The sequence below is a fragment of the Parus major genome, chromosome 8, assembly GCF_001522545.3.
Source record: "Parus major isolate Abel chromosome 8, Parus_major1.1, whole genome shotgun sequence".
Lineage (NCBI taxonomy): Eukaryota > Metazoa > Chordata > Aves > Passeriformes > Paridae > Parus > Parus major.
The window spans coordinates 17,969,208-17,994,142 of NC_031777.1; the positions used below are offsets into that span (position 1 = coordinate 17,969,208).

Sequence of the window (24,935 nt, forward strand, 5' to 3'; positions counted from 1 at the left end):
CCCAGACCATTGCAATGCCATCCTTTTCTTGCAACTTACTGATAAATTTGTGACTTAGGAGATGAAGTTGGGTCTCTAGTCTGAGGAAGTGATTTTTTGGCATGATGTAATGATAAATATTTTACGTCCTGGCAGCTTTGAGGGTTTGGACTATTCAGTAGGACCATTAAATCACTTTCAGAATTATTTTCTTCTCCCATGTTCCAATTAATTTTCCTTATTGTATACATGCAAGAAATTTTCACAAGACTTCCACCCTGCCAAACGGTTCAGTTTAATTTTCATTTTCCATAGAGCATATCTACTATGCAGTAGCATGTGGGCTTGATCTAAGCAATGCCCTTCCCCATATTTGGGTTGTCACTTTAAAGAGTTCATTGTCACAGCTACTCAAAGAGCAGATGCTCTTTGTCACAGTTCCTTTCCTCTCACATTCGGGATGTATAGCTTTGTACAGAGATTTACAGAAGTGTTTTAAACACATACAGCTTCTGCTATTGCCTTTACAATTACCTCTCCCCCTAGGTTTCTGGAGCAACTCATGTAAATGCCTAGCTGAACTAAGAAATTAAATCCTTAATAGTAAAATATCTATATTATCTACTCAAGAATGATGAATTGGTGGTTTTGTGTAGGATTGTGTACATCTAATGTGCAGATGTTTGACCTTCCTTTAGGCATGTGTTGCTTATGTACTTGGTGATGAATGGAGTTGGCTTTCCAGAGAGAGATTAGATCAGGCCCTTTGAAGGCTTTGTTTGTGCTTCTCTGTGGCAGAACCAATGTAAGAGAGCAAATGATTGCTGCTATTTGCCCCTTTACCTGTGTCAGCACAATTCCCTATGAGCTGAGAGGAAATCAGGAATCAGAAGACTTTTGGGAGGTAGAGGGGAGAAAAGTTCATAGGACCCATATTAGTAGAGCTGCTAGATGTGTAACATGTTTGCTCTGTGATCCTTGCTTGCTGTATATGAGGCAGCAGTTAAATGGAGGGTTTAGCCCTGAAATCAGGTGTAGCAGCCACAGAGTTCAGTTTGGATTTGAAGTCAGAATCAGATGATTTTCAAAGGCAAAATCCTCCATCAATGTCTCACCAGTCCCACAGGTTTCACAGCTTATGTAGAGATAAGCTTACCTCCTCTTTTCCTCAAAGGTACAATTCTGTCTTCCTGAGGATACTGACTTTGAAGAGTGGAAGGGTTATTCTGATCCCCAGGTCAGGGGAGACTTGGTTTTCTAGCTCCCAGTAAACTTAGAGCTGGGATCCAGTAACCTGTTCTAGAAATGCTGAAAGGTGAACAAAGCATCTGCTTCTCCTCAGTTTCTGGCATATATAGAATTTATATATAGAAATATATATATATATATTCATATAAAATTCATATATAATTTTTTATTATTATTTATTTTTATGAAAATGAGGCAATATTAAAAATCTTTTAGTTTTGTATATGAATACCTACAATTATTTGCAACTTACTATGAGGCTAGGAAACCTAGGGACAGATGAAGAAATCTTACTAAGTGATCATCTTAAGCTGCTATCAACTCTTTACTGCATCCTTCTGTGACAGTTGTTTTGCTAGATTGCATTTCTATTGCTTAAGAAATTGCCCTGAAAATAAAGCAGCCTCATTAGACTGCGCTAGGTCAGACAAGTGGGGTCTGACACTGACCTCTAAATTTGATCATCAACAAACCCTTGACCTTTGTGTCATTTGATAATCACACAAGCATAATAGTGTTGCAGTGAGAGGATATAAAAAAGATAACAAAGACAGAGCTAGCATAAGAAATACTACAGTGTCTGTAGAGTGGGCCTCTGCCAGAATAAATATGTTCTGTTCCTCATCAGAGTTGCTATGTCCATCTAAGTGCCCAGCAGCATGGCTATACAGCTCCCAGCAATTAGCTATTTAATTCAGAGGTAGCTGTGGAAATGCAGGGTGCAAGATGTCCTAGGAACATCCTCCCTATGTGGTTCTGTTATGTTAATCCTGTTAGTTCCTTCAGAGTCTGCGAGCTGGTGAACCTGTGAAAGTTCCCCGTAAAAATAAGCAATGGAGAATAGAAAGTATTCTAGTATGTAAGAGGTTAAATTAGAGTGTTCAAGGAAGCCTGCCTCCAACCAATGCTGTGGTGTGTGAGAGTGAATATTTTCCACTAACATAATTTTTCAAAGTTTTAATTTGTGTTTTCAGTGCTACCAACCATGGAAGCTTCTGTTTCAGGCAGGATCAAATTGGAAACAGGAACACTCAGCCAAGCAACAGCTCAGTAGTGAAAGCAGAAGCCTTGACTCTGGGGACTACTGAGCTGATATCTTAAAATGTAAAAATGTACTTCTGAAATTGCTAATAAACCACCATCCATGGTCTCCAATGAGCAATTTTGCCTTGTAAGCCATGCTATACTTTTGCTTATATTAATTAGATCAGTCCTCATTTCTGATCTTTGCTGTATTTTCTTCCTTCACTTCTTCCATTACTCAGCAGCAAGCTTGTGTTTTATGCACAGATTAAAAGTTAGTCCTGTGTAAGCAGCTTATATGTGGTTTATGAATTTTACTCTTGTACTGAACCACAGGTGAGTGGAAAGCTGCCAGAACTTGTATCCATGATCAGCCTGAGAAGGACATCACCTCTCAGGCAATGATGTAAGGCCTGTTATGGCTAGGAATTAGTGTACCACTGTTGTGAAACAGGTTCTCAGCCTATAGCGTTTTCAGACACCAACCAAAATCAGTGGAAAATTCATGGAGGTTGGAATTGAAAATTATCTTCTGCTGTTGTAATAGATTTGAATTTTTCTTGGAAAAACAAGAGATAAATCCAAAGTCCATGTGTGTGCATATATGTATGTACACACATATGTATACTTATACATAGATATAGTGGGCAGAAGGACCCCTGGTAATCCAACTTAGTAAAAGGTAAACCAGATGTATTTTGATACATTTCTCGAAGTGTCATATAGAACAGACAATGCAGTTTGTATCACCAAACTATTGACTCTGCATGAATAGATTCATTTCTTCTGTCAGGAAATATCCCTACTGAAAAAACTTCCTGAAGACTTAAGTCCAGCCTCCTGTCTTATTGGAAATGATTTTTTAGTTCCTACTACCTGTAAAATTGACAGATCAGCTTTTATCTGGCTTCACACTTATCTGGGAAAAGAAAGAATCTTCAATTGCAGCTGAAAGTGAATTTATTTCTAGCATTTGACACAGGTTCAAGAAGTCCAGTTGGGATGAAATGTTGAATGTAGTCCAACCTCTACTCTTACAGTTGTGTTTGACATTTCAGGGTTTATTTTATTTTAAATAACCTTCGTAACTATGCTTTCAAGATAGGTTTTCATCTTCACCTGTTTGACACTGTCAGCAATGAATGCCAAATAGTCAATACTTCTGACTTAGGATTTATTTTGCAGACCAAGTTTGGCTTTAAAATTTCTCCCACACTGTAATAGATAAAATTGGGAGAGAAGACAAAGATGGAAAAAAAACCTGAGACTCCAAAGATATCAGGAGAAATAAAATCCATCTTCTTTATATCATTCCTAAATACAGTGAAAGTTGGCAATAGCAAACCCAGCTAATTTTGCCCAGAGGACTCTTCTCCCCTTCATGATGAATAACAAAGTTTTAGTTCAGCCCAAAACTTCCAGATTATTCTCTTGGCAATAGGAAAAGTAGTTGTCATGACATGGTTTGCAGAATCTCTAGAGCAGGCATGTAGGTCTTACTATCATTTTTCAAATCCCTTATTTTTGGAGAGAATGATTGGAATAGAAAGTGTTTAAGGACTTGCTTCTTGTTGAGGAGGACTCACCTGACACTTGCAAGTAACCTGAGTCTGTATGGAAAGGCAGACAAACTTAGGAAGATGGAGCTTGCAAGGAGAGGAAAAGTCTCCTCCCTGATTGCTTTTGAACTCCAAAAGTACAGGCAAGATCATTCATATTGGTCATTCCCAAACTCTGCAGATGAATAGATTTATTATGAGACTGGAATGATCTGAGTCTATTTTTGACAGGTAAAGGATAAGATTTTGAGTGACTCTAAGACCCTTAATTTTCCATTTCTACTAGGGTTTGAGAACGTAATTTTTCCTTTTGTACCACTTTTTACACCTTCCCATCACCCTTCTTTAGGTTCCTATTTCTCTGTGTACCAGAGAAATTTTACAAATGGTAGTCACTGAGGATATGGACATTAAAAAAGCCAAAGATGTTTTGAGAATAAAGGCTGGGACATTAAAAGTAATATGAGATGTGATATATACTGTATTTAGTTTTGACACTGAACTGTAATATGCTTTTTAGAATTTGACAGCATTAGTATGGTATGGTATATATAGCATTTGTATGTTTTTTTACCTACAATTTTATGCATTTAAGAATATATATGTGATTGAAGCAAAGATGAAGACCTATAATCGACAATATTTCCAATTTAAATCACAGAATTTAATGCAAACATAAAAGAATTTTTGTCATTACCTCTTTGGTTGGTAGAATGATAATGTATTTGAATATAAAATAGCAAAGGTTGCAATATCTCACATTTCTCTGCTAAACCTCTTCATAAGGTTTTGTGTCTAACAGAAAAATATCTGAGAGGCAAGATGTTCTAAGATGAGGTTAAATGAATGAAATTCTTGTGGATTTTCTGAAAATTGTGAGCTTCATAAACACTGTTACATGTTTTAATGTCTTCAAATCAGCAGGAGTGCAAGTCCTTATTTTTGCATATAATTTTGCTGTGATTAATATTAAATATTGTGTGATGTTTTAAGGATCATGGCCTCAGCTAATAAATATGGAAACATTGTCAACTTCTGTTTTCTGTTTAAAGGAATTAGACATGCAATAGCAATTGCTCTGTCTCTTAGAATGGTCCCCTAAAGTCCCATCTGGGATGCTCTCTGGGCAGATGTCTTCACTCAGTGTCTAAAATGACACTAGATACCGTTGTTTAAGCACAGAATTATTTTCGTTGTTTATTGCTTGGCTGCTCCTTGTGTCTTAGAGGGGCAGAGAAATCTCAGATGTAATTAGACAGCCTTGGAGATTTGCCCTGTGAGTGTAGGTCCAGACTGGGCTGTCTCCCAGCTGCTGCTGAGGCAGAAGCCTGTGCAGGGCCTGGTGGGAAGCAGCTGTTTGGAAATCTTTTGGACCTTTAAAACAGAGCTGCCCCAGAGACCCCTCCCCGGTTTGCTCTCGGTGCTTATGCTGGTCCATCCTCTCTGAGCAAAAGGACTTTGCCCAACAGCCTTTGATCAAGAACAGGCTGCCAGAGACTTGATTGTCTGAGCCTTTCTTCTGACAAATTGCTCTGGAGAGGAGACCATGAACAGCTAAACAAAATAATCATTAGCAAAAGCATCTGTCTTATCAATCTAGAAAAGTATTTAAGACAAAAGTCTTGAGGGAGATTCTCCTGCTTTATGAGGGCTGTGTTTTCCCAAATGTCTTCTCTTCTGAGCTACACCAACAAGTACACATTAAATTTATCTGTATTCTGTGGATTAATTCAGCAGGAAAACTGTGATTTTTGAATCTTTCCACAAGCTTGAAGAAGAATATGAGGAGAGAGTCTGACATGCCTCAGTAAAGATAGGTAAAACAAAAATTAAAAAATTGAGTTCAGAATTAAAAACAAAATTGCAGCTAACCTGTATTCCTTCTGTTTTGAGCAGAACTTCCAGAACTTTGACATTTTTTGGCAAAGAAACGCTGGTAAGGAAAATAAAAAGGAAAAGAATAATTCATTGAAATTACTCACCTCGGTTATCATTTATTTATTTATTTGACCCTGTAACAATCAGTAAAGAGCTCTACAAGGCTGATGCTAGATAGTTGCCTGACTATATTCCTAAATCTGAGACAAGTTACCATAATTTCTAAGTAATAGTGTCATTTTGTAGCAGGGCTGTAATTATCGCTCAGGCAAGAGTTTAGCCAACAAATTTTATTGCAGTAAATACTTTGAAGCTTTTTAGCTACCTAAAAAAGACAACTCTTAAAATGCAGCTCCTTTATTTTGGCATTCGACCAAAATCTCAGTCAGGGAGATGCCTTTTGCAGCCTGTCAGAAGGTCAGCAAATTCAGTTTATTTTATAATAAAGAACATTTACATAAGCTCTGTATTATTCTTGAACTATAAAATGAATAATTAGGGAATACTTTCTTTAAAAATAGGGAAGGACATGACTTGTAGTTAGAACAATTTTAAAATGCATGTATTATTTTACCAACTTTATTTTACATTAGTTTTATGCAGGTCGTGTGAAACTTTTTCTCAACAATGTCAACATAAATATTTTTAGGTACTCCCTTCTAAAGGTTTCATTTGGATTCACAAAAATAAACAGGAAATTTTGAGATATTGATGTAAATGGACTATTTTCATTAGAAATCTGTCGGGATCTGTTTATTTTAAAATATACCAAATTAGCTACAATAAAGAATTTCACCAGCTCTTTTTGCTCTTCACATGAAAGAGGATCTATTTTGGATTCTTCCTTCAATGCTATTATGTCTTCATGGTTAAATATCTCATTGGACAAATACTTGTGCTTATTTCAATCCATCATTGAAATTCTTGTGGTCCTTACTCAGCATGCTCCAAAGTTTGGGATTTTTGTTTTTTTGTTTGAATTTTTTCTCAAATTTTTGTTTCTATTTCTTCTTCTGTGATTTTTTGTCACTCTGTTGTCATCCATCTTCCTTTTGGTAAATTTTTATTTTCCAGGAGCTCTTGTTATATCCAGGGCATTCATTCACCTCATACAACATTGCAGCCATAGTGAATAACCTTACAGGACAGGCTTGTGAGATTTCTGTCCTTTCCTCCTCTTAATTTTAAGTGGTTCTGGGAAAAGAATGTTGTCTGTTGGTTTTACAGTTTGCTGTCTCCAGGTTGCAGATGACCCATTGTGAGAGAAGGTGATGCACCGTGCCCTGTTACTGAGGCTGCAGAAGTCAGGGTATGATGCTGAACAAACTCATTCTCTGTCCTTCACTATGATTTGTACTGCCCTGCTCTTTATTGAATTAAATGTGTTAATAAAGGACTTATGTAGCAGCTAAAAAAGAGTTGGCTGTCATTTATCAATTAATAACCCATGAAAACTGGCGTTACATAGTGGTAGTAATCATACCCACGGTGTTAGGCATATGCTACATAAAAATGCAGTCACCTTGAAATAATATGGACAAATCGGCTTGTAACCTTCAGAATACTATTAATAATGTAGTCCTGAGCACGGTAGGAGGAGTTTGTCTCTTAGTCATCTGTGGAAAGACTGTGCAATATTTTATTTTCTGTTCAAGTTTTGGTAACCAAATTGGCAGAGCTGCCTTCAATTCCAAAACCAGGGACTCCTCTCTTACATGATCTTACATGAATGAAGTGCTTTTAATATTGCTTTAGGGAGGGTGTGTGTGTGTGTGTGTGTTTGTGTCTGTGTGTGTTTGTGGCAGACAGGTGATAGAAAACCAAGTTTTAAGCAAATTGGTAGGATTTTATTGACTTCAAAAGCTAATTCCTGCAGCAGTAGAATAAAGGCCTTGATATGATACAGTTCTCATTGCAATTTTCTTTTAAACCCAGTCTAATACAAGGTCAGCTGCAGTCATTTCATTGCTAGAGAAGAAAAGGGCCTATGCAGCTGCTGGTGGTGTTATGTGCTTCGGGTCATTGGTGCTGCGTTCGACACTGCTGCTGCACAAGCTTATGGAGGGAACAGCACACAACAGGAGTGTATTTCTGCTTGGTAACACTTACCTGGCTTTGCTTCTGGCTTTGGAATGAATGAGAAAACTTGGAAAGAAAGCATCTATGGTGTATATATATGGTATACATGGTAGACTATGTGCAGTCTAGAACAGAGGTTGTATAAAATGCTGTTGTGCTTGGCCTCTCCTCCTACAGTACTGCTTAATTAAACTCTTTTTTATGCACACCCCCAACTACACCAATGTCATTTAATCTTGGATTCTTGGCCCTTATTTTGGCAAAGCCCTTGATTCAATGAACTTTGCCTGTTATGATGACCGGAGCAGATACTGACCCTGTTCAGACTTTGTTCTGGAGCGTCAGACAATGAATGCAAATGATGGCACATCCTAGTTTGTGTTTACATTTTCAGCATCCATTGTCCTTTCTGTTCCTACAGAGAAAGGTGTAGTCACTTGCCAGAAAGCTCCCAGTTGACATTTCTGGGTGAGGAGTAATGAGACAGTAGCAAATAAGAGCACAAAGTGTCTGGAGTAGAAACAGCAGTGTGATGACCTAAAGCCTGTTTAAATGAAAAGCGATATGCTCATTGACTGCAGTTACCTTCAGAGTCTAGAAAAATGATGCAAGAAAAAAACCCTCAACTGATGACATTTCAGATTTTATATATCAAGTTATCTACTCTTTCAATAGGCTTTGAGCAGAAAATACAGTGAGTTACTCAGGAAGACAATTATCTTTTGTTTTGTGCATCGTGGTATCTGATATGCATAGGGAAAAGGTTTTCATTATAACCTTGCCACTCAACTCCAGAGCCACTCCCACTCCCCTGCCACCTTGAAACAGTAGAAGCTACAATATTTTTGTAGTTCAAAATGTTCCTTTCTCTGATTTTAACCTATTGCTTAATAAATAATATGTGCCACACTGAAAAAATTATGCACAGGCATTAATTTCAGAGTTGGAGCTATTTGGATGAAACCACAAATGCACCAGTTCTGCCAATAACTAAACAATACTTTTTTCAGCTTTATTGTTGGAGCATTTTACACTTCAGGCATATTATACGCTTCTGATCATACACTGTGCACTGTGTACTCTTTGTGATTATGTCAATATGACTAGTTGCTAAGGTTGAAATAGGTTACTGCCACTAGAAATCTGAGAAAGTGAATTAATTAAAACACTTTGTTATGTAAGAGAGAGTTGTCAAAGTTCCCATTTTGTGTCAAGTTCAGAGATATGCTAAAATGCTGTCCTTCAGGGGAAAAAAAGGTATTCTTATTCTTTCAGTTATATTGACAAAGACTCACTTCAGATTTTATTCCAAATTTATGTGTCTAGTGTCAAAATCTGGGCTGTAAATGCTGCTTCCTCTGGGCAATAGGACAGAGGTTAGCAGCCTCTGCAGGCACATCAGCATAAGAAGAAATGAGGTCAGGGTATAAGTAAAGATTATGTGGTCTGGAATGTTAAATCAGACCCTATCACACATTTCTCGAATAAGCTGTAGCAGGTAAGTTCTCAGATGGGATATATGTCACATAAAACTCAAAATTTGGGGCACTAGGTAAATGAAGCATCTCTGCTGAGAGACTCATTCCCAAATTAGGCATTCTGGTGGTGATTTTGTGTCAGGGCCCAGGAGGGGAGCTCTGGACGTGTGCTGGACACACAGTGCTGCTGGAATTGGCTCATTCTTCCTGCAGATGAGGGATCTGTTGCTAAATCCTTTCCAGGTGATTCAGAGTGGGAACATCAACCCCTGATGCCAAAAGGGTGACTGCCTTAATTTTCCTGTTGTACCTCCATCTCTGTTACAATATTCCAGTTGGACTGGAGAGAGTGAACAACTGCTTTTTTCTCCAGATTCTGCTTTAAGAATACAGGTTTTAAGTCTCTACTGACAGTGAACATGGTTTATCTGTTTTCAGACAGTTGAAAGAAAGCTTGAGCTTCTCTAAAGACAAATGGTGTGTCGGCAGCCAATTGCAGGAAAGATAAAGTATTCCAAAGGCTGTGAATATTGCAGTCAACTATCCAGGGCTTATTTAATATCCTTTTATTCCAGCTTCTTTCATCACTTTAGTCTTTGCTAGTCAGAATATAAGTTGTTCCGTTGAGTACATTCACAGAGTATGATACAATAAGGGCTGCCCTATTCCAACAGAGAGTAGATTACCTGTATGTCTTGCTTGCCCTTCCACTCTTCTTCTGTTTCTTTAAAACAAGTCCCCCATCAGTCTTTTCCATTTTCTTTTTTGATCATCATCTTCCTGTCTCCTTCGAGCTACTGTGAGCAGGAACTGAAGATAAAGTGTATGTTTATAGGCAGCATTTTAAAACAGCTGCAATTTCAGTTCTGGACCAACCCTCTGATTAGACAAGTGGAAAAGCTATGATGTATACTCTATAATAAATGTGACAGCAAAAAACTAAAAAACATCCTATTAGGAGCTAGAAACAGCCAGGAAATAAAAGAAGAACCTGTGTCAAAAAGCAAAAAATTTCAAGAGCAGAACAGAAGTTCAAGGGTGACAAAGAAAAGGATCACAGCCTTTTGGTGAGTAAATACTTTTAGACAGGTATTGATCTAGTGGGCAAAAAACAGTGTGTGCTCTCCTTTGTGAAATAGCACTTACTGGGGGTGATGCATGTGGAACAAGGTTATGAGTGGTGAAGAAACAAAGCATTTTTCCATGGCTGGAAATAATTTTGAAAAACTGGAGTACTTTTTGCCTTTATTTTTAATGTCTAGTATTCAAGTCTAAGAATCAACAAACTGAGATACAGAAAGATTCTCTTAACGATTCAGAAGAGAAATCATGGTCTCACTGAAGTCAGCAAAAATTTTGCCATTGATTTAACTGGGGCCAGGGCTTCACTGCAAGCTTTACTCTTATGAACAGCAATCTGCTGCTGGTGGCAGAATAAAACATGGCAACAAAGAAATATATTACAAAGGTTCCTATCTTCTGCTGTCTTCACCTTTTCACCAGTTGCAAATGTTATTTATTGGGGTCCAGTGCTGGGCTTGGAGTACACAGTACCTGTTATTTTCTACCAGCTGGATGAGTTGACATGGAGTCCTTTACTCTTAGGGTCATTTGGCTAATGGAAGAAATTGAATATGCATAAATACAAATGGGTGAGTTGTCTTGTTTCCTACGAGGAAGTAACACACTAAATCTTGTCATTCCCCACCCCCCAACTGTTCAATTATTCGTTACCTGTTGAGAGAAAATTGATTAAGTAGTGAGCATTAAATTTAGCAATGATTCTACAAGAAGGAGTGCATGGATGTGGAACAGCACTGGCTCTGAGATAAGGTAATAAAACAGAGGGGGTGAGCAGCAGAGAGAAATGGCAGGAAATAGATGGCACCAGACACCAACCTTCACTCTGTTCCCGCTAACTGGTGCAGGACTGGAATAATCTCACAGACCTCAATCAAAATATGCTAATTTTTGATTGGCATAAATTGAGTCAAAAAGTTATTTGGGCATATCCTTCATGCTCTTCCACTCCCTGATGTAGCAGAACTCCTGCTTGTAGCTACAATGAAATGATTGTGATAATCTTTCAGTATTTCAGGAGAAATATTCACTGAGAGTTATATCAGGAGGCCACAGTATTTTTCCATAATTCACCAAAGCCCACCAGGTATCTCTCACTTGATCTCATAAATGTATGTTAGAGAATTAAATTCCATTCCTGATACTAAGTTTTTTTCAACTGGATTATTCTAGTAAATCAGAATGACAGAATGATTTGGTTTGGAAGACATCTTAAAAGATCATCTGCTTCCACCTTCCCTGCCATGGACAGGGAGCCTTCCACTAGACCGGGCTGTGTAGAAATCCTGCTGTCTCTAGCACCCAGGACTCACAGACTGCAGAATTCTGAGCAGATTCACAGCTGGTGAACCTTTGTTTGTTTGGAACTACCACTTCTTTCCTTCCAAAATATATAATACTTTATTCTGTGGCACAGAGCATCATGCTGAACTACAATGTCACTTGGAGAACCTTTAGATCACTTGTCCTGTTTGTGAGGACAAGTGAAGACTAAATATTTGATATGCAGAAGGCCTTTCCTGTGCCTGCTTTAAGCATCATCACCATTAATGCAGCAGAATGTACCTTCTCTGTAAGCAAGTAGTGCTGGCTGTTTGAAGATGTGAGGCTGAATCTAACTTTGTACCATCCATGGACTACATGAGTCAATGCAAAAAAAAAAAAAAAAAGAAATCCTTTAAATTGTTGCATTAAGTCCTTTAAATTGCATTATTTGCAAATGGATACCTTCATAAGCCTGTTCCTGGCTGGTGTTGCTGACTCTTACGTGGGGTATAAAGACCATTTCAAGAGCAGCCTGTCTGTACACTCCCAATGATCAGAGACCTTGAAAGCTACTCTATTCCTGATATATTTAATCATAAATATGTGAAATAGATATTATTTTCTGTATCACAGAGTGAAAAATAATGAAAAAGGAATTAATTTTTATTGGAAGGGAACGTTTATCTAAATAGTTTATCTAAGCGGTAAGTTGGCATGCTTCTAGAACCTGATTGCAACTAGCTACTGGGAAACGCCTTTCAAATCACTGAAACCTATGAATCAGTATGTAAAGACACAAATCAAACAAGACTAGTGTTATTTGAACAATTTTCCAGATCCTAATTCCTCTGCCCTAAGAAATATATTTGATGTGTCCTTTTCATGACAAATGCAAATGAAATATTACCTGATTACATTTCAATGCAGTCATTATATTCTATGAAAAATTTGAGGAGCAGGCAAAAAAGCAGAAGAGGAGTTGTTTGTTTTCACCAAGGTAACCAAGTCCTTTTCTGTGTGTATGTTTAATGAGTGAATCAGACTGCTTTAGCACATGATTGCTTAGATCGATAATTATTCAAGAAACAATACTGCCTTGGGAAAATCTATGGTAATAAAAAAGAAATCTGGATAGGCTGAATAACCTTTTCAGGCAGATATTTATTTTCAAATGAAGCTATTTTTTGTACAGTTTCTAGTCTTTAGGAAATGCATTATGGGTTGGTTAAAAAACAATCAGGTTGTTAGTGTTTAGAGTCTGAGTTCAGGGTGGCAGTGAGATAAAGCACTAATGGATGGTATGCTCAGATTCATAGCTGGGAAGATTGTTAGGCTTTAAGTATAATGTCAAAGGGGCAATAACGAGCTGAATCTATGCATCTGTATGCTAGTGACAACTGTTACCATTACCAATATGAACAGATAGCAGGTTCTAATTAAAGTTACAAGCCAGAGGGAATAAGCATTAAGAAAGAAAATAATAATTCCATGAATAAATAGCATTTGATTTATCAGTTCACAGAAAAGGTCTAAAAATTAGTATTTGAAATTACTTTAAACACAGCATCTGTCAAACCACAGAACAATAATCAAGTTGACCTAATTAGAGCACTTACAAGTATAAACATATTCTTATCTTGACATGGGGAGACCAAGTAGTCTCGTAAGTGCCAGCTAGTGTACATCAAGCTTTTGCTAAGACCTCGAAGAACCTCCCCTGCAGCAGCTACCTGCTTACTTTGGATGCTTACTTTATTCAGAACTTAGCTTTGTGTACTTTCTGCATCTGCATTAGGAGAAGCTTTTGTGTGCTCACCATGAGCTGGATCATGAAAGCAAGTTATACAGAACTTTGTAGGACTGTAAGTGTAGGTTCTCCTTCTTTATATATAGGTGTCGCTTTTGCTTACTTTTAGTATTCAGTCAGGACAGTAATCCTTTAAATATGAGACAAACATTGTCTCTGCAGATTCTTTTAGAACTGCTAACAATGAACATAGACCATATTCCTTAAGTGATGCTGAGGACTACAGTACTGTGGTATTTACAGCACCTCTGCATGGGTAACACTGCCTTGCTGGTGCTAATCAGCCTTGTTCTCAGGGACAGGTGTATTCACAGCTTTAAAAAACTTGCCTAGATAACTTATGGGAAGCTTGTGCTAAGGCAAATCCCTAATCAACTTTCTCTTGCTAGGTGTTTTGACTGTTTCCTTCATTTTCCATAATTTTTGTGAGTGGTAGATTCTTCAATTCTAAATTGTTTTTGTTAAACTGGATTTTGAAAGTGTGCTTTGAAAATTTCAATACATTGGAAAGAAATATTTCTTGAGTGCTCTCTTTAAGCATATTGTGATCTGGCAAGGCTAGGTCATATACATGAATCAACAAGTATGAAGAGTTAGAAATGGCTCTCTGAAGTATTTATCCAAATTACCCAAACAGATTGACACTACTGAGATTTTCCTGTCTTGCCTTGAAGGGGCAGCAGCTAGTGGTGCTATAAAGAAGAGAAAGGGCAAAATTAATTCTGCACCTCATTTGCTTTATATTGTCCTTTCATTTTCTTCTCCATCTGTCTGTATTCCTCTTTCTCCCCGGCTTTTGCAAAAACATCCAGGCTCTTCTGGCAACCCCTGATGTGCTTGGAAACCTTCACTTTTTTGCATAAACTTGCACATTCGGGCTTTAGCCAGAGATAGCCCAGTTCTCCTCAGGAAGGACTTTATCAGTAGCTTCCTATCAAGCTGCTCCTGCCTGAGGAAGATGGAAGCTGAGAGCCCCAGCCAGCCTTTGCAGCCACAGTGTGGCTGTCACTAGCATGGCACGGAGGGGAGCGAGGGGCTGAGAGCTGCCAGGCTGTGCACTCTGCCAGCCCCAGTCTGGCTCTCTGACCATTGTGCACAGGCAGTGAGGGTGCCCTTGGTGCAGCAGTGCCCACCTTTGGCTGGAGAGCACCTCACAGCACCTTGCAGGTCCTTGCATGGTCAGTGCCACAAACATGGCATGGCCCTTCTGCAGCCTCACACCATCTGTGCATGGGAGGGACACCAGGCCAAAACCCACGGCAGGAGTCATGACCCCGTCTCAAAAGGAACAATATACTTGGTGTGGTCAGAGCCTTCAACTTCCATGGGATTTAAAAAAAAAAACCAACAAAAAACCAAAATAAGCTGGGAGAAATTTTGGAACCTGTTTGCCATAGCAGAGGGTACACATAGGCTCACAGAGGTTTGGAAAGGTTGTCAAATGCAGCTCCCACTGCAGTGATCTAGCTGGAGCAAGGGCAGATCCATGGGTGCTGCAGAGTTCTGGTGGTGGCATTTACATCACAGAATTACCTCAGGCCAGTCATTGTCAGGACTTCAGCTTCAGCAGGGGAAGGAAGGAGCCCTTTTGTAACCTAATTCCTGGATCATGGCATTCAGGGGCTGCACTGGTAAGCACAGGAAGGCAGTGACACTGCTCACGGCTCCTGGCTGCAGCGACAGAGCTGCACACACAGTCACCAAACTTGGAATGATGAAAAGGCTTTACTGACAAAAGCATACATGTCTTCCAGATTAGAATTAATTCTGTCCCTGAAGTAACGTCTGTTGTACCTGGGATTTTAAGTGCCTAAATTCCACCAAAGTTTCACTTTGAACAGTGAAGTGCTTTTTGGGTCTGACATCTAGCAGATCCACATTTAACTGCAGAGGAAACATTGCCAAAAGAGATGTAACTGCTTAGGGCAAGAAAATTGTGCCTCTCTAACGTACTAAAATTAAGTCAATCGTGCAGCTGTTGAGACTAGAGGGAATGGTTGATGTAATTTATTTGGATTTAAAAAAGAAAAAAAAATCCATATAAAAATATCCCTCCCAAGAAGCCATTAAAGCAAATGCGTATTAAGGAAGTGAGAGCTAAAGTAGTTGTGCATTAGAAACTAAGAGGTAGAGCAGGATTAAATGGGCGATTTTTTTAGCATGGCAAAAGGCTAATGGTATAGTGCCCCTACACTGGTGCTATCTGAAAATGGGGATGAACATGCTGCCAGGGAGGTGGCACTGTTTGCTGTTAGCAGAGAGTTACTTCACTTAATCAGAACTAGGGAAGATTGTGACTGACCTGGGTTAACAAAGTGAATAAATGGCCAGTGTGATGCAGATGAACTGCGATGCTGAGAAATGCAAGGCTGGGCACACATTCAAGAGAATAACTGGAAGTATTTGTAGGCTTTGCTGGGCTCTAAATTAACCATAACTATTATGACCAGCCTAGTGGAATAGTGTGTTGTGAAGGGATCCTACGAAAACAAAAGATAATGTGAGACTATGGGGGGTGGCAGTAGCACAGAATAGAACTCCCATGCATAAATCAACATGAACAAATCACCCATAATTTTGTTCTTGCCCTATCTCCAAAAGCATACTGACAAAAAGTAACTCTGAAGACTGGCAACTAAATAATTAGAGAGGTGGAGGATGCTGAAAACAAGGGTTTGTTTAGAAAGAAGTTAAGTAATAGGAGGCAGAGGCTGAGTATTTAAAACAATGTGTGGAGTTAAGAATACCAACTAAGAAGCTTCTATTTATATTGTTAGCAAAAGTTAGTTAGTAAAAAAGAAAAAGAAGCAAAGTGGTATATTTAAAGAGAATTAAAATGAATTATTTTCATGAGAACCTCATTAACCTTTGGGAATCATTCTGTTAAGCAATCATGGAGGCCAAGTGTTCAGCAGCATTATGTTATTTTAAAGCAATTCTAATGCTACAATAGGACTGGAGGAGTTATTCCAATGCTATCTACAGAGATCCAGCTTCTCCATTACAAAAGCTCATGCAGGTACTAACCTGTTGTCTCCTATTTGGGAACCTGAGGTTTTAAAGTGCATTTATGTTTTTGTGCTCAGCTTTCCTGCCTGGTTTTAGCTGATTGGCAGTGGAGAGTCTACATTGTGCCAGAGCTCCTACTTCACCATATAAAAGGAGGAGCGCACACAAGGAAGAAATGGTTCAGTACACAAACTTTGCTGTAGAAAAATTTTCTTTATGGAGCTACCTATTCTGAATGTAATTTATGCAACTGTGATTTCCCCCATCTGGGATCCCAGAATGATGTCTGCAGCAGCTGGTGCATTATATTGAATGGTCCTTTAAAATCTCCTTGCTGCTGAGTTGAGGCTTGTGTGATTTTCAGTAGCATTTATAACCACTCAGGCTGCACCATGGTGTGATCTGCTGCACATGCCAGGAACTTTGATGGGGAGCGGCTGAGATTAATGATGACATAATACACTAAGAAGAGATATTAATGCTCTTAGGCATGAATTAATGAAATACCATTGAGAATTTATCCTGCATGAATAAAAGGATTTGGAAGTTGTCGTTCTAAAAAACACATGAAGATTTTACAGAAAAAACCCCAAACACTGTTGAAATAAACAGGGTCCTAATGAACCCTTTCTCCAGATTTTTGGCCGAGCCAGATGATTGAGCTGGAGCCATTAACTGAATTCCTACTAATTTACAAAATGTTTGTGTAAATGAAAGACACAGATCTCTTGCTTCCAGGGTTGTGGCAGTGCTAATTTTATCTCCAACTCAGTGCAAAGCTGGATTACAAACTGTGCTGTCACTGTGGAGCAGAGACCCAGCATCCCAGTGGCATCCATAAATCTGGGATCCTCATCCTACAGTGCAGCCATACAGCAAGATCCTTGCTTACTGAAATGGCAGCACTGCTTTTCATAAATGTGGAAGACTATTGTCACCATTTATTTTATGAAAAAATTAAGGAATGCTTTACTGTGATCTCTCTGGGGTGTCTTTGCAGGATTACTGAAGAATTGAAGGATTACTGCTGAATCCTGTAATTTTAAATTCTTCATTGTTCCCTAGAATTTGTGAATTAAAATGTTGTCTGTGTATATCTATATATATTTCTACATCTATATATATGCATATGATTGTCTACCTGTAGCTTCTATTGGTTGTGAAAAGTAATTTTATTCAGGGATAAAACATTACACTACTGTATGTTGTCATATAATCAAATCTAGAAGAGAAGTTTTGTTGTTTTTCAAGCAATATGGGATAACACCAGCTACAGTACACAGGACTGTTTATATTTTTTGTTGCTCTGTTGATGTCTGTTCTGAGTAGTTAAAAAAAAAAAATCCTTACAACTTAGAACATCAAGTATGACACATATTTTATCCATAATTTATGTCAATTTGAAATACCTTTTATTGCCTACATAAGTGAATATATGTAAACTTTATTAGTAACTTCATATCAAATTAAAAATAAGCCAAGGTGTATTGTAGAATTTACAGATAAAGGTTAGTTTTAACTAAGAAGTTATTACCAGTGTTGCATTTCTTCATGTTATGGTTCACTTATGTAGAATTGAGCTGTATTTTATATTAAACAATGCATAGCACCATTATACAACAGTTCACTAAATGCACATCCCATTCAATCTTTTGTAGGAATTAATATAACTGGACTGAAGTTACAAGGAAGAATTGAACTGAGCCAGTAGGGTTAACACTGATACTAACAGGAGATTACCAGCCATAAGAAAATTACAGCTCTTCTGAAAGACAGTGCCTAAAATAGCAACATATCGTGGGCACCATCAGAGAAACTGGTTAACTGATGACCCTGAAGAAACACTTGTTTCCTTTCCCCATTCTGCTGCCATTATTTCACTATTCTTGACCTCTTCCTCTGAATTCTTCTGTCCTTCTGATCCCAAGACAAGGTGGCAGGAATGTTAGAAGAGAACATAAATTACAATAAGCTGCCAACTATATAATTGTACTGTAGCCTACTACACTGAGAAATTACACCAACAGAAATTTGGCAATGTATTGGCTGCTAGCTAAACACAGGACACTCACTAGCTCAACATTAAAATAAAACAACCCAAAAAACAACAGGCTCACTAAAAAGCAACATCTACATTACAAAGAAGCTAACAAAAGAATTCCCTTATGATACTTAGGTTCAGCAGGTTCATCTCAGGTTCATCAGCTAGATTTTCTGGTTTCATGTTTTATTTTACTTGTTACATTTGCAATTGAGTATGCATTTAAGATCACAATGCTACAAACCTTTCTCCAGTATGTAGTTTTGACACCTTTAGTTAGACACAAAGGAGTAATTGCTCAAAATAGGGTTGAAGATTCTGCAGAAAGTTGGTGATGTTATTAGGTCGTGTACTGTAATTACTTGAGTACCATAATTTTGAAATCCTTAAGAATATCATTTCCTAGGTAGAAGGTAGCAAGTATGCTTTTGCCAGGCAGACTAAGGGAATAATTTTTGCTCCAAGGAGTCTGCTGTGTACCCTGAATCAGAACTAAGTCCTGTTTCATAGGGACTTCAGATTTTTAAAGCATCTCTACTAAAAAGAAGTAAACCACTTCTGATTAAATTTTAAATGTTTCAGTGACTCTACTGCAAACACAGTAACTTTTAAGTGTTAAGGAACTTAAGGTAAGAGTTTCCAGTGGCTGACAGTTGAATATGCTTTTTTTTCTCATTAACAATTGCTACAATGTCACAGTCCTGAACAGATATATTGAGGTTACCTGAACCCCACAGTTCCATCTCAGCCTGGATTTTAGTTTTTTAGTTTGAACCCTCTCAACAATGGAAAGTCTTGCCTAAAACATTCTTCGGAAATCCAAACTTCTTAAAAATGCATTGACTTATTTTCCAAAAGGACTTGATATATTCCAATGCATTAGAAGGTAACGATACAGCTTTCAAGTGAATTTTTGCTGTTGTCATACAGAAAGTAACAGTGGCCACACATGAAACTGCAGCCTTTGTGATGATGGGACATTAATTTGAGAGTTATTTGAAAGAACACCGTTTTGGAAGTGGTGACAAATGCAGTCCTTGATGCTATCTTTGAAAGGCCCTGGATGAGAGGAACAAAAGAGGCTTGGGAATCAACACAACAAAGATTTCAGACTTCCAATTTAGCTACTGATTTGTAGATAACATCTTGTGCTTCAGCTGCCTTCTGCAGCTCTCTAGTTTGATAAAAATAGGGACAGTCATGCTTATTTATCTAACACAAACCAGTGCCATGATGGATGAATTATTTAGATAGCACTCAGAGTGCTAGCCAAATGCTGCTTATTCGTGTTTTCCCCACTGCAACAATGTAGCTTCATCACTAATAATTAACCACTAATTACTGTTGCCAAGAATATGACAGTGGTGTTTACCACCTTAATTTTAATATCAGTGAAGATGCCTACTTAAATATATGAATTTACAGTACATTTTCCTAATGACCCTGCTATATCTGGGTTTGATCCTATTCAATGGTTACAAAAGAATAGTAAAGATGACCTGTCTTCTGTGGGGCTATAGACAGTTTCTGTTGAATTCTCAACACTAAAATCATGAAATGTAAAGATGCCATTCTAGGTAGGACACATCTGGGTCGAAGGACTGCTGATGCCAATTATGCTTCGTACATAATAATGCACATTTTACCTATTTGGAAAAAAATTCACATTTATTTACTGTCAAACAGGTGTTAAACTTTACACTGGATATTAGTGATGGGCTCATTATTAACAGGTTTACACAAAGGGATGAAAAAAGCAGAATTCTGTTGAAACAATTTACATTTCATTTGATTTTTTATCATAAAATAAATTAATTACTAAATATAGGCAGAAGGAATATGGAAGAGTTATAGTTATGTTTTATTCATTTTTTTTATAGGACAGGCACCTTTTATTCACGAGAAAGCTTGTGAGAAGTGTCCAATGTCCCCTTTACCCCTTACCACCCAACCCTGATTAAAGAATGAACAGGGAATTGAGTTACAATCTTTGTTAGCTACACCAAATTTGTGCAAGGCTTGGCATAATTGGCTTCTAAAACAACTTTCTCCCCAAATTATGTTTTTTTTGGCAATAAAAATTCAAAACTTAAGAATAAAAACTAACTTGTCAAAGCAGAACACTGTTTACAGTGAAAAAATAAGTGAAAACAGGTAGAACTTGCATTTTAAACAAACTATCGTACTATGAACAGTGTAAGAAAAACAGCTTATAACATATGTGCAACCAAGAGCTTTTCACAATATTTTCTTCAAACTCTTTAAAATTATTTTTAATGACAATTATATTTCAGTTGGACACAAATGTATTTATTTTACCCTAGCAATAGAACAAAATATAATTTCTTTAGCCATTTTTTCATGAGAACGGTTCATTGTACAGTTGAGGAAATATATGAAATAAGGCCTGTGGCTTGATTGCTAGTGGTTAGACATGTATTCAATCTTTGCCCTAATGGAAAAGATTTGCAGTGAACTGCAAACCGATGCAGAATATCTCTCCTGCTTTTGCAAGTCTTGTCAGGAATAGTAAGGTACAGTAAATTTGTCCCACAGGATTTTAAAGCCTACGCCTTGTATATAATACAATGTAGGCCTAAGAAAAAAAAATGGTGCAGCCATATTTACAAATTTAGTTCACAACCTGCTGCAGTAAAATGGCTGGAAAGTGTTTATTTCTCTTTTTTTTTTTTCACAATTTTGTTAAATTCAGCAGCAGAAGATATCTTAAATACCTTGTTGGTATTTCTTTTCTTTGTAACAAATAATTCATTTTAGTATACTCTGTGTATATACAAAGTTTTTGTTTTATAAAAATTCACAGAACTGCGAGGTCCAGTCATCCCTGTTACTGGAGAACCACGGGGTCAACAGAATTGTCTCTTCGAGCAGATATGAGGAAGCCTGCATGGGGCCAATTAAGTCTTTTTAATACTTGAACGTGGCCTTTAATATTTCTTTGCTACACTATTAAAGGCTTGTCACTAGTTGCATTTGTCCTTCTCTAACATCTCCTTCCGGAATACATCCTTCCTTGTTGATGGGAATGATATAGCCGTCGCTATTACCCCTGCTGATTTGATAGTACATCTGAAGCTGATGGCCAGCTCCTAGGTTTGGCATGCTCTTGTAGTAAATGTCCTCATTTTCGCTCCTCCTGGAGGGAGAGAGGTCTTCTTCAACGTCGGGGCTGCTCTCTGGGTAGGGAGAGTCTCTGAGGTTGGGCATGCTCGTGTAAAGAGAGTCTCTGTTGGGGGACTGGAGGTGGTCGTCAGCCTCGGCTGTCAGCTGTGAGATGTAGCTGTCAGTTCCCTCGGTCTTCACTTTCTTCTGGGGCTGGTACAGAAGGGAGTGAGTCCGCTGAGGGATGAGTGGGGCCTCCAGCTCTTTGTGGTGGAGCTCCAGCCCGGGGGTGTCACTGTGCATCAAAGATGAGGCGTCTGCCACGATGGCGTCATCTTCGCTACTGCTCCCGCCGATCACAGCCTTGGCTGGCAGCGCCCGCTCCAGGTTGTGGTTCTTGCTGCTGCCCCGCAGGTTGTTGTGCACTAACTCTGAAATGATCATTTTCTCAAAAGCTGTATCATTCAGGCTTAGTCCACAGTCTACAACTTGCACGCTGTCGTTATAGTCTCCATTGCGCAGTGAGTAGCTGTTGTTGAAATTACCATTTAGCGGTAGAGTATCCATGGCACTTGTATCCCTGGCATTGTTCAGTGAATGTCCTGGAATGGAAAAGGACAGCTCTGGTTATTGCCTGACATGCTTTTACCACTTTTTCTTTTTATTTTTTTTTTTTCTCTTTCTTTCTTTTTAACAAAGTTCTTTAATGTAGTTCAGGACAAAGTTGTACTTGGAAGTAAAACTTGAGAAAAGTTAGTTATTGAACATTCCCAAATGTAAACAGTTGTACACCTTATAGGAAAGATGCATTCTAAAAATAGTAATGTGTGTTTCCTGTGGGGAATAGTGGCATTTGAATTTCTTAATTTAGTGTCAATTCTGTGACTTTTCCACAAGGAACTGTTCACTCCATGCCCTTGCATATGTAATGCAAAGCAATTCATTTGGAAACATCTATGTTTTGAAGTACATCACCATGATTTAGAAAAAGGAAAATTAACAGAATTTGTCCTAAACAACACTAAATTAAAAAGTAATTAGATCACAGACATAACTGAAGGTAAATGTACAACATAAACCCACATAACTGGCAAGCAACTACTTTGACAACATTTCTAACATTTTTTTCCTGGTTTGTTTTTTTTTTTTGGAGATGAAGTAAAGAAAAGAATGAAAAAAATGGATAAATACAAAGAATTTATGTTAAACAAGGACAGCCATCTTTCACACTACGGGAACCAGGGCCCACAAGCACCATCCAACAACACGATAGACAGCAGGTGGAATGACTCACTTTGGACAACTCACATCATGTCTGTCTGCTCAGGCTATCTGGCCTAAGAGTAGCTGATATATAAAAGAAAGTAAAATGATTTATTGTAACATGATGAAGAATTACTGAGCTTCTCAGCAACTTAGTCAGAGCAAGGGTTCAGCAAATTAGATTACTAAGCAATAACAGCTTTTCTTTTCCCACTTAATGTAATTTTTTTGCACTAATATTCTGTCTGCCAACAAAGGCCCCAGGCTCCTAAAGGTCAAAGTTTGCCTGCAGTCTGCATCAGTCACAGTGACAGCGCTGAATGAACCAGAATAGTTAATTAAAATTAGGCCCACAGTTACCATGGGCATGGAAGTCAAATGCAGAAATGTTAGGAATTTCTGTAAGTATGGGTCACAGAAATTAAACCAAAGAATAAATATTAGTTGTGGAATGGGAAGAGGAAATCAGCCATGGCTGATATCTCATAGCTGTTGAGGGAATGACAGATTGGGTAAGTCTGCTGAAAACATGAAAAGGAGTTTAAGAGGGGGGAAAATGAAGTCTCATGATGATTAAAGTCTTTATGCTTTGGGTTTTGGCTTTTTTTTTTTTTCTGATAACTTGATAAAGAAAAGGTTTTCCTACAGACACAAAGACATGTAAACTATGACAGCACAGTGCTTCCCAAGCAAAGGAAAGAAAAGAAAAAAAAAAAAAAAACAACTTTGCAAGAAATTAAACAATCTGAACCATGGAAATCAGATGGTTAGAGTGTTCCTAGAAAAGCACTTTATCTACAGATATGTCTGGAAGTAAAGAAAGAATGAAGTGACTTTACTGAAATGAGACTGACCACTGTGAGGCTGCTGCATAATATGCAAGGCTTGGAGGAGTATAAGGGAAAAGTTTTTTGGAAAAGATTTTACATTTTCTCATTTTGTGGTTTGTTTTTTTTGTTTGTTTTTTTTTCATAATTAAAGCTGCAGCTTATCCTAGAAAATTCAAAATTCTCTGGAAATATTGTTTTCAATTAAAAAGAAATTGCATTTTCTTATGAAAAGCTTTTTATCTTCAACTTTAAAAAAGGAGTAATAATTTCCAAACAAATTCTGAGCAATTTGCAAGTCATTTTGCATTTGTGTTATTGTTAACTCTTCTCCATGTGTACTGATTTGAACAGTGATGAGGGTTGTTTGAAAGGTCTCTTTAAGCTTTGATTAAACAACTATGTAGTTTTGCAATTTCATGTACGTTCCAAGATTTTTCTTGCAATGGATTTAGCTGTGTAGAACATATGGCATTTATAAAAGTAGACAACACATGGACCACATGCTGGATTCATTTCCCTCATGAAAGTGATTTAATTCTGTAATTTTAATTTTCTTTTCCTCTGCTAAAGAGATATCAAAATACATCTGATAATCCAAAATGAGTTTTCTATGATATACTGCAGAGTTAAGCATGTTAGAATATATTCAAATTGGTTTGATGAGGCAAATTTTGTTGCCCATGATCAGGTAATTAATTTGAAATCTTTCATAGCCTGTAGCAAGATTACTGTAGGAATGTTAAAATATAAGGAAATTGTTAAGCACTTCAGCATGACACTGCTTTGGTTTTAAAGAGCAAATTATTTCAGCATTGCATAACTTGTGTTACCAATAGGGTTTGCTACAGACCTTATGGCGTTTCCAAAAAGCAGTATGCAAGTACTTTTTGAATGTGGAAACATTTTATTTGCAAATTGTGAACCACTTGCCCGCTGAGTCTACTTCATGACCGCTAGTTATGTTTTAATTGTGCCCATTAAAAATCATGCTGAAAAAATTTACATTTGATAGGCAAAGTTAAGTTTTACTCCCATACTTGTCTCTCTGTAGGTTGCTAGAGGAAAGCATAAGGAAAGTAAGAAAACAAGAGAATGAAAATAGAAACTACAGTTCAGTTAAAAAGGAGACTTGAAATAAAAACTGGAAACAAAGTTTTATGAGCTCTTTTTCAAAGATTTATCATACTATTTACACTAAAGTGATCTTAGGACTCATCAAACAGTATCTGCAAGATATTTACTGATGAACTGCAACATCGTTAAAAAAAGCAA

At 37.7% G+C, this 24,935-nt stretch overlaps 1 protein-coding gene across 19 annotated transcripts in view; it reads right to left on the reverse strand.

Moving 5' to 3' along the window:
- Positions 1 to 18,612: 18,612 nt before the first annotated feature.
- Positions 18,613 to 24,935, reverse strand: part of ADGRL2 (adhesion G protein-coupled receptor L2) — a 159,258-nt gene continuing 152,935 nt past the window's right edge. For 5 of the 19 annotated variants that reach the window (XM_015636400.3, XM_015636404.3, XM_015636405.2 and 2 more), the window contains one exon: positions 21,418 to 22,172. In XM_015636400.3, coding sequence (XP_015491886.1) covers positions 21,418 to 22,172 — 755 coding nt within the window. Of the gene's footprint in view, positions 22,173 to 22,864; positions 22,918 to 24,700; positions 24,719 to 24,935 lie in introns of those variants that run through there. The other 14 variants (XM_033516334.1, XM_033516333.1, XM_033516331.1 and 11 more) reach the window with 6 other exon arrangements.